Source organism: Epargyreus clarus, unplaced genomic scaffold (assembly GCF_041222505.1).
Source record: "Epargyreus clarus isolate Ecla_fem2 unplaced genomic scaffold, WU_Ecla_fem_2.2 ptg000017l, whole genome shotgun sequence".
NCBI classification, from domain to species: domain Eukaryota; kingdom Metazoa; phylum Arthropoda; class Insecta; order Lepidoptera; family Hesperiidae; genus Epargyreus; species Epargyreus clarus.
In genome coordinates this window covers 740,770-752,170 of record NW_027332225.1, presented here as the reverse complement: position 1 = coordinate 752,170, position 11,401 = coordinate 740,770, and the positions used below count along the sequence as shown (strand labels likewise).

The window sequence follows — 11,401 nt, the reverse complement described above, 5'->3', positions numbered from 1 at the left end:
GCGTATAGTAGGTGCACAAGGTAATAGCAAGTAGCATTCTGTTTCACACAAAATTTCAGGGAATACGTCACGAAACTTTGAGGGAAATCCCCGAAGCGAATACTCTTTATTTAATGCGGTGTCCTTTTCAGAATATAAGTATTTTGCTAAATTAAAATAAGCCTTGACATATTAATTGGTACCTGAATGATAGGTTACTATACTCTTTGGGAAGTACTTTATTATTGCAATTAAAAAAAATGTGGTGTAATGGCTTTAAGAGAAATTAATCAATGTTTACTTAATTATTAAAAATATTTTAATAGTAGCGCCATCTGTAAATATATTAGCGCAACTTCTACAATGTCGATAAAACAGTTTCATTCGTTCATATTTCATTCGATCGTAACACTAGATGGCAAAAGTATCGAAATTCGAAACAACGTGGTAGACAGTAAAGAAAATTCTCACACATCAAAATCAGCTGTGAACATCAGTATGGCCGCTCAAATATTCCTAAAATAAAATTATTCTGTAAAAAAATTGTACAAAAAAGAAACAGGAAAGTGCAGTTTTCGTGATTACGGCGTAGCGCGTGTTTTTTTATTATCGAGTAGTGTCGATGTTGTTGACTAAAAGTGTTGCGTCATGACAGTGTACCTCTCACTGACAAACAAATACAATAAAAATTGTTAACTCGCAATTACGACTTGTAGCATTTCAATTTTGCTCGTGTTTCGCTCCGTTGGGTGGTGGGCCGATGTGAATAGTGTCGTGTATTGATAAATCAGAACAATGAGTAGCGTAAGACTGAGTTTCGTTTCCGTGGGGAGGATTGCAGTCAGAAATTCCCAGTTGACATCGGGTAAGTGGTATACGTGCTTTGTTGATAGTGTTACAGAAGTTGGACGTGTTCCAGAATCGTATGTCGCAGTTGACTACAATGTTACTGATGTTTGATAACACAACGTCATAGGTTTATCTACGTATTAATTAAAAGCATACGCGTGCAAATGTCATATGATATCATGCGTACTGTTTTATCGGTGCATTGAAATCACTGAATAAAGTAAACTATGGATGTGTATCAGGTTATATCATAGAATAAGAATTTAAAAAAAAATATACTCCCGCTTTTTTTTTGTGTTGACTATGATATAATTATATGTGCGAAAATAAGAGGTTAAATCAAGTCATTCTATTCCAAGCTCATTTTTTTGCAAATTGTTATAAAACAACTTCTTTACTTTTAAAACCGGTTTCTACAACAAGGTCATTAACATTAAATAAATATCAAGCTTGACATTGAAATCTCTCATCATGTATTAAATTCTAATATCTTGTTAGAATTTTGTGCATAATATTGCATCAATTTGCATGTATACACACAATATAAAAAATAGTGATCATTAAACTAAAACTAAAATACTCAATATTTTACAGTGATATTGAATTGATTTTATGTAAAATTATTATAAGGAAACCAAAATAATTCTATGAAAAATTGAAATTAAAATTATTCAAAACTTATGAGTAACTGAAAGTATGATAACATAGATGTCAGCTGATTGTAATAAAGGAAAAAATATGTTTTAAAATCTCTTATAAATTCCTTATTTGGAATATAACAACACTTGAGGAAATAAAATGTATTATTAAAATATTACACTTCACTATAGTTCACATCTATATTAGTATCTTATGGGGCATTCTCATATAGTTCTGTGTATTACTTGTTAGATATTTTATACTTGAGATTCAGTCATACAAATGGATATGGTTCGTAATGTAAATAAATGGGTAAAGGGTTGGGTAATAAATGAAATCTATCAAAATCAATTCATTTTTATATTTTGGCAAGATTTTGTTTAATTGGTGTTGGTTATTTTAAAATTTGAATTTTATTATGGGAGTACTTGGGTATATAAGAAAGTATATGTGGGAGAAATATGCTCTGTGTATGATTGTGAGATATCAAGTGAGAATTTGTACTTATAAGGAATAGAAAAACAAAACCTTATTGGTTTCTATTTAGACTTTCACACTGTCATTAATGCCTTATAAAATATAATATTGTTTTTTTTATTAATGTGACTGCCTTTATAATAATAAATCACATATATAGATCTTGATGAAATCTAGTCATTTTATCTTAAGTTTGTTTGTAGTCACATTATTATTTTTACTGCTGAGCACACACCTCCTCATTGTGAGTGAGAGGTTTTGGTCTACAGAAATAAAGTGTGAATTTGAAAATGTTTTTTAAAGAACTCTGGCCTGTAAGTTTCCTAATAATGTTCTACTTGATCATTTTACTGAATGATAAGTATTTTTTGATATGCACATAAATTTTAAATTTATAGGTGTAGGTAGATTTGAACTTTGGACCCAAAATTGAAAGGCCGCTAGGCTATCACTGCTCACTTGCATCTTAAGTGAAATGTAGGGTTTTTAATATTGCAATACTTTGAATTTGATATTCATATTTTTAATGCATATTTTGAACAACATTGCATTGAAATTATAGAAGTCACCACACTTTTTATGACTTAGCTGTTTAGTTATGATTTATGATATGTGTTGAGATAATAGTTTGTATCCTTGTTTATAAAGGCATTAATTTAAATTAATTTGCATTGATAGTAATAATTTGCTACTCAGTTTTTGTATGAGTGGTATTAATTAATATGAATTAATTATTATAAATTAAAATAGAAATTGATGTCACTTGAATCCATATTTATAATTCCCTTGAGGTGTCATTTATTTTGAAGAATATTTTGATTTATTTATTTATTTATTTATTAGTTGTACAAACAAAGTAAACCCCTTATTAGTACATATTCTATAAAAATATTCAACCATATAAAATCTAACGCTCAAACAAGACAATTGTAATTTGAATTACAATAATCTACTAGCAGGGTCATAAGATTCATTTCAGTACTCAATGCATTAGAAATCCTTATCCCGTATTGGCACAAAACTGCTTGTTGCAAGATGTTGACACCAATTCTGTTTTATCTCAATGACATCTGCAGTACAAAAGGTACAGCCATTGTCCATTTTGTGTAATGGACATGACCAGAATAAACAACAAACAGCTTATGCATAAGACAAGAATAAATCATGTTTTACATCACTCTCTTGTAAGTAATGTGTCAAGGTTTGGTAAAATGCAGAATGCTTGATCATATGTAAAGTTTGACCTAAACCATGTAAGACTTTTGTGTTTGTCATGTGGTCTAAGGTGTGCTTGTCAGTCATATATTGACATATTATTAAATGTAAAGTTATCATATATTAGTACTGTTTAAATTGGAATAATGCAATTGTCTAACACTAACTTCTATATACGAATATTGCATTTTTTAACTAGTCTGCAGTTCCATCTGCAAGAACTGCTATCCTTATTTTAAGATCCAAAAAAACAGATATATTTGTCATTAGTAGAGACTTTTTCATTCATATGATATCAGAATTGGTACCATGTTCAACCATCAAAGTTGGTTAACAGGTTGGTGCAGTTATAACGGTTACACAAACACCTGTATATTTATATGTAATGGCTGGTGTACTGTCAAAAAAAAAGAATCACGTCAGGCCTTCAAGATGTTAATTTAAAAGGAGCTCATTATTGCAGAAAGAAATATAAAAACATTCTACAAACTAGTCTAACCAGTGCATTCTTTTGTAGAGTACAGAAATATTCTTTGCAGGGCCACTTACACTAAGGATGGTATTATTAAACCTACACCATCTATCACTCCAGTAGTGTCCTATTTTTAAAAGGCAATATTTTGTTTCGTTTTTTTTTTGGTAGATATCCAAAGGAATGAAACGTAAAAAGATTAAGGAATAAAAAAATGGGAGGGATGGGGATATAAGGAGGAGAATGTGTAATTACATTGCAATATTTAAAGCGGATAATAAAAACCCCAATCAAACCGGTGAAAGCGGGGTCGCATTTGCGCTGCGAATCCCAAAGCAAAAAATTATCTTATTGTACAAATACAATATAATGTAGGTACAGAATCCATAGTGCACAATGTGTTGCACTTTGGTTGTTTATATTACTTGTTTATTTTTGAATAAATGGCTTTCTACGGAATGTAAAAATATTTTTTTATATAGTATATTTAAATCTATGTGCACGACAACTTTTGTGTGCACGATTTTATGAAACTTGATTGCTTCACTATAGATACAACATAATATCATAAACGCCTCTCGGCCCGTTGCCAATAGGGCATTCCCTTTATTCGGACACGTGTCGTGTCTACTGAATTTTCTAATTATATCACATGCGCTGTAAGTTATGAATTTTTGACGTCGGTGGCTGAATTGCAAGAAAATAGCGCGACCAGATTGTCACTCGTGCAAGTAACAATAAGATATAAATTGCGCACATGTGCTATTTCTTCCACGAATGACTTGTCACCAATAAAATATTTTATTACTAATATTTGCCTCTATAACGAGTGAGAACCGATTTGAGATTAAAATATGTCGATATTTCAGGGAAGATAAATTTTGTCATTAAGTTTTTGGCCATGTCTGTTTTACAAAAACCTTTGTCGCGAGTAGAAACTTGAAAGTAGCTTTGTCTGTGGTGGTTTTTAAAACAATAAATTATATGTTTTTATTTATGTCACACTTCGATTCTAATTTTATTTATTTCTTGTGACAGAATTAATTGTAATAAATTCGAGCATTTAGTAATTAATTGGAGGTTAAATGACATTAAACTTATATATGATTTGTGATTACCATATTTGTAATGAAAGTGATTTTACACACTCATAAGAAATAAAGATATTAACTTATATTAATATTACATGCAAGTCATTTGCAAGAGTAATACGAAAGTGAAATTTTCTGAAGGGTCTTAATGTCGCTTTGAAGCACTGGAAAAAAATGATTCTATTGATTGTGTTACGATAGATTGCCCATTGAAATTCTAGTTTACGGTTTCAAAATACGAGGTTATAACGTTTTAAATCCAGCGTGGCCATCATTTTAAATCCAGTAAAGAAGGCATTTGAAGCAATTAATTTATTTATTGGAATAAAAAAACTAGACTTATCAATTCCATGATTCGATCTTCAATTCGATCGACCAAGTTGTTACAAATAGTGGTACTTTATCTTCATTGCACTATAAACGGTACGTATATTGCAAATTTTATGCGATAGAAAATCTAATAGGTTATCTAATAATTAAACTTCCAATTACAGTACGATTACATTAACTACGACCTTACATCAACATTATTTGTAATAAGTCCTCGTAGACTTCTATCTTATGAATATCACTAACGCTCTCTAGTAATGATAAATCTTAGTCGTATGGACAGTGTGTAAGCACCATTAACTATCTATTTGCACTGCGTGAAATACCTAAGACGACTTTATCAAGTTCATTGATCTGCTATTGTTTTTATTTTCAAATCGTAGTCTGAGGTTTGTTGCTAATCAATAGGACGATGACCTTTATTTAGATATACCTACTTTTTGTATAGGCATATCAAAACTGCTATAGAATTCTCGTAAAATAAATTGTTATTCTGTGTGATGACGACAGTAGTCGTCAAAACAACAGATCAAGTTCTAATTGTGGAATTTCTACGTTCATCTAAATCAAAAAACATTTTATAGGTACATTATTTATTATATGAATTTAAGAATGGTGTCGCAATTTTCTTTATAAATTATTATGAATTATATATTTTTTTAATTCTAATTAAAATAATTATTATTTGTTTTCAAGCTGTACGTATTTTGATTTAAGTACTTATTTAAGTACTTAAATCAAAATACGTAATTTAAGTACTTATTCAAAAATAAGTTAATTGTAGTTTTTTAAATTATGATATTAGCTTAAATTAAATTAATTTAAATAATTTAAAAATTAAATAAGGAAAATGTTTCAATAAAAAGTTAAGTACTGGAAAATTGTTTTTAAGAGACATTATACAGTAATAGAAAATAATACTTGCGTCCGTAAATATAATAAATAATAAATATAAAAGGCAATCTGACTTATTTTTTAAATAAATAAAAAATCAATAAATGAAAATACAAAAAAGTTTTTGGAACGACGTGTAAATAATAGGGGAGGATTGCGTGCTTATCTTATTGCTAGTCACGCATTTGTAGTTTAGGACTACATGTCTTAAGGCTTTTTTCCTCGCGATGTTTTTTCGCCCATAGAACAAGTGGTTATGATTGATTTATAATAAACATGAATTCGACAAAAAACGAGGAGTCAACACCACCCTACCCTTTTTATCATCAATGCCCTTATCAAACGAAGTTTGCAACGCACCTCGTAATTCGATTACTGGGAATGGGATTTGACCACACTATAGTACTCCCGAGCTTTAGGCAACAATAGGAACGTCCGTACCTATACTAGAGCAGCAAGAAATACCGAAGGCAGATATAGATAGTCAATGAAAGTTCCTTCCGTTTTATTTCCACTGTTATAGAACTAGCTTAACTTTAATAGAATCTTTCAGCCAAGCGGAGAGAGTGCGTAAGAAATAATTGAATTTATTAGATAAAGATGCTTGGTAATTGAAAGCGCATGTAAGATAAATCTTTCAACAAGAGATATTCCGTTCTATATGGCCATAATACTCTGGTTAATGAGATTAGTTAATCCTACCGTAGCTTACCAATGCCTGAAGCATGTTATGTGTGTGATTGTATGTTTATACGTTAAATAATACCGTGACAGATTCACGGGTAAATGTTCATTCTTTGTCCGTTCTCTTCAGAATGGAAACCTTTTTGATATACCTACACTTTCATTTCAGTAGTTCGTCATCCTATGTTTATAGGAATATAGCTGGAATCGTAGTAATGAGGTAGTTTAAATGGGGAAATAGGTTAGATATTTGAACAAAAAGTAAATAATTAAGGATTATTCTCTGTAGTAATGGGAAGGCTTAAAATATATAAATTCGGCCTGTTAAAGTTGAATACTTCTCACCAGATCCAAAATCTTTTGACCTTTAAGTGAAAACAATAGCATTAGTGTGACCTTACCTTGTGCCACTTATTCCTGGTAAATTCGCGCTAAAACACAGTTACAGGTTTAAAGACGCGAAACAAAACAAATGTTTGTCACAAACTTCCTCGTGAGTTGTCACTAGATTTCTCATGAAAGTTGTTACGTACTCTAGTCTACTCTTCGAGAATCCCTAACTATAGCGTAGGTATACCTAGTTGTTAATACCTAGTCTAGTAGAGGTTGTTTTACCAATTCCAGTAATACTTTACTACTAAAGTACTAAGATGACTTTTATTATTACTATGTTAAGTGGCTACCCACTTAACATAATTAGTAATAATAAAAGTCACCTGAAGAAAACCAAAACACCTATTTCACGAATGTCATATTCAATTGGCAAAGTCGTTACGAATTGACGCCTCTTATTAAAACACAATCTATTAAAAAAAATCTACAAATAAAGAAATTGTCAAATCTTGATTTTCGGTAGTCTCAACATTTCATCGATTAATTCTTAATACCGGACCTAAGACAATAACTTATAAACGCACCGATGATCGTTGTTTGAAGAACTGTCGCTGAGAACTGAAACTGTCACTGACATTAATCAATCAAGCTTTTTATGCTGTAAAAGTAACAAAAGACGTTCTCTCCACCTCGTGTTAACTGGTTACTGAAGCGTTGAAACGTCCGAGCGTAGGAATTGACCAGAAATAATTATAGTTTAAAAACTAAAAACCACGCTAAAATCGTACAAGAAAAATCGTTAATCCTGACGATCCTGATGATGAGAATTCGACAAAATTATTAAAAACATGTATTGTTATTGGTTAAAAATCGAGTTTAAAGATTCCATTACCTACATACATACAGGGAAAGCTAATAAAATCGTGGTAAAATATCCCAGAAAGTTAAAAATACTATGTTCGACCATTGATTTTAACACTTCATATTATGAATATCTCAACAAAGTATCATATTCTTCTCAGATTGCCACCAGTGTGTACTATTTTTTATGACTTTTTGTAAGAAATACTATTTTCCTTCAAAATCAAGGGGGCAACCCTACATGGAGAGCCAACCTACATGGGCAAACCTGATCTATTATTATTAAAGAAAAAAAAAACAACACCCCATCGAAATTTGTAGCCAGCTCCATGTAGGGGGATACCCGGAGCTCATCAGAGAGGTTTTGCCACTTCTGACAACTATGATCATCGCCTCATATGTAAGTCAGACGTCATCCAGACTCTTACCATTAAACGCTGCTACACGCTAAGATGTGGCGGTTGTGCCTCTACGGTACGAAACATACTGGTTCTAGCACCTTTCGACTTTTCGATTTTGCGCTAGTGACATTGCAGCAGTAAACATAACAAATTCTACAACCTTCAAATATAAATGAAGTTATCAAAGAACAAATTTGGCAAGGCCAGGTAGTCAAGCTGTACTGTCATTAGGCAAGTTGGCAAAACCAATGTCGCACGTTTAAGTATCTAAACGTTTATGCTCCACGATGACTTTGTCTCATTAATCTCATTATGTAGTCACGAATGTCACGATCACGACAAACAAGTGACATTTGGAGCAATGGAACTACGTGACGAAATGATGTTTGTTAGTTTAATGGGCTTTGTCTCATTTTGGAAGAGTTAAACATGTCAAGGAGTCCGACCTGCAATGGAAGCTCGTTTTAAATAAAATTTACATAATTTATGTTGAATAGTATATTTGCTACAAGCATTTTATTAAGTTTTCTTTTTACTATTTACTGAACAATGCCGAAATATGATGTTAAGAGCTATAGAAACCACTGTTGATCATAAGGGAATTAGTGTAATGTCATTTTACAACGACCGCCGGTCTTCTAAACTTTCATGCAGTTCGATTATATATTTAAAGTTATATTATATATTTTAAGTAGGAAGGTAATATGACGTCACCAACTTTTTATCAGCAGTACCTATTTGGGCCGATGTTCGTTCGAATTTTTGTCATAAACTTCTATTCATACGAGTAGTATCCTTGCAATTGATGTGCGCACTTTCTTTTGCTATTTTCAAATAGCGCTCATAATTAGACAAGTTTCGCTAATTGCATGTCATACAACACTCAAGCGTACAATCGTAGCCAATGTTCGACCTTCCTGACCTACAGCAAAGCATCTCATATCTCTAGCTAAAATTAGAAAGGATAAACTCGAGCTACGAGCAGACGTCATTATCCACCGTATCCGCACAATCGGAACCGTAGAATTTCGCCAAACGTTCACAATCTAGAATGTTATGCAAGTGAAAGTGGCAACTGGCAATGTTACGTCAAGGCCACTCGTCTGAAGCACTCTCTAGGGTTGTCAACAACAGTTACATTATATTAAGTAAATATAGTATCATACGGAAAGAAGAAACGAAGTTTAGACCAGTATCTACAGTAGATTCATAATTAGGCATTGTTTTATTAATTCAGTTATTTCACAGGATGTTATGGATCCTACATGGGTGGTCTAGTTATACACACAGATATTCAAATCCGATATCTAAATCCTGGCCAGCCTGGCATCGAACCCGGATCTCTTTGACCGGAGTGTCAGAACTAAGAAGGCTATAGTGGACGGTGCGACATGATGGTAGTTCAAATATAGTCTGAGAATAAACCAGTTCAAATATAAACTAAAATTCCATATTATTTACCTACATAGTATCGCTGACATCCCTAAATCAAAACCACGCGATACTTATCGTTATTGCAACTTTGAACACTTTGAAACTGTAACCTATTAAAGTAAAAGTTAATCTTCGGTTATAGTTATGCAAGCGTGGAGTCCGTTTATATCTAAACTTTTTCGGCATACATATGCGTTGAGTCGTGCAGTCGTGCATATACGAGTACATGCACGTGCTCACGCATGTAGGTACTTTTGGAGCTACCTGGGAATGGGTCTAACTGGATATGCGATTACTTAGGGATGGGGTTTTGCGGACATGTCTAGTTGGGTATAATAGGGTCATCTCATGGCGGACTTATCTTGGGATTTGTCTACCTTAGGACACGTCTACTTTGTCCCTGTAGTTCCGGGACTAGAATAGGGCTACGGTAACTCCTGCCTGTCGTAAGAGACGACTAAAAGGGGGCTTCCGGGGTTGCGGGCGGCAAGAGTGGGAGCTCGAACCGCCCGGCTAGTGACCTAGTAGTCAGTAAGCGTCCCGACTCTAGTCATCCAGTAAGCGATCCCGGGAAGGAAGGCGGAGCGAAATCTGCTCCCCCAGGGCAGAGCCCGATCGAGGCATAATAGGTTAAACTAGGATACCAAATGGCTATGCCTCATTAAGGGTTTACTTAGGGATAGATTTACTTCGAGATTGAATTATATGGGAACAAGTCTCTCAGCAGCAGTCTTTTGTCTGCAGCAGCTTTACATAGTAGTTTTGATTTGATGTGAATGATTTTCTCGTACTTCTACTATAGCTTAATATATTCCTTGTAAAATTAAATCTTTGGTGTATTAATTGACATAATAATTATATTAAGATATGTATATCGATCACGATAAAGATAATTAATTTGCTTTTAACATACTAGTCGGTGACATAAGATAAACAAGTTTAAATATTATTATTAACAACTTAATGCACATTTTAAATTCATAAAATGGTATTAATGGTAATTAAATGCATTTGGTGCTTGAGACGTGTATTATATTATTAACACGATATTCGGAAGTAGCTGTATCACACTGACACCTTTTCATTGAGGTAATTATTTTATTAGGTCATGTATCTTATAAATATTGTAAAGAGACTTACATTTTCAAAATCCGTACAGAAAGGAATTATTTAATTAAAATCTACGCCTTTCGCATGTATGTCAGTTGTTATTCAGTTAAAGTTTCTGTGTTTGTCTCTCATAAAACCAACCGTTAAATTTGATGCTTGTATTATAGTGCAAAGTAGTAAAACACAGGTTGTCGTCAAACACTAAGCACTCCGTTCAGACTACAGAGTGGATTAACATCGATATACCGTTTTCAATAATTGTTTCGTAACAATAACACGAATTCAAAATAAAACAAAACAGACTAAATATGTCATGAATAAGTCAGGTTTATTTCAAGATAAGACTTGTGGTTTTTGAAGAATCTAGTATAGATGTGTACCTACTTACCTACCAATCTATATTATAACTCAAAGTAAGATATTGTGTGCTTTACAGAAAAAATGTCGTCCATACCTATCTTACTAAAGTCGTTAACATAGTGTTTATCTAGCCATTCCGCTGGTGGTCCGTGCTCCGTGGTCTGAATGGTATTTGAGACCGGTGCGGTAATCAGTTCCCACACTGTTATGTCATCGGAATACGTTGAGTTCATTTCGTTAACTTGTTTGTAAAGTTGTTCATTTAATATTTA

The 11,401-nt window shown here is 32.7% G+C and overlaps 1 protein-coding gene across 2 annotated transcripts in view; it reads left to right on the top strand.

Moving 5' to 3' along the window:
- Positions 1 to 373: 373 nt before the first annotated feature.
- Positions 374 to 11,401, top strand: part of ClpX (Caseinolytic protease chaperone subunit) — a 43,256-nt gene continuing 32,228 nt past the window's right edge. The window contains exon 1 of one of the 2 annotated variants that reach the window (XM_073081877.1): positions 374 to 844. In XM_073081877.1, coding sequence (XP_072937978.1) covers positions 775 to 844 — 70 coding nt within the window. In that variant the 5' untranslated portion in view covers positions 374 to 774. The remainder of the gene's footprint in view (positions 845 to 11,401) is intronic. The other variant, XM_073081876.1, reaches the window with a different exon arrangement.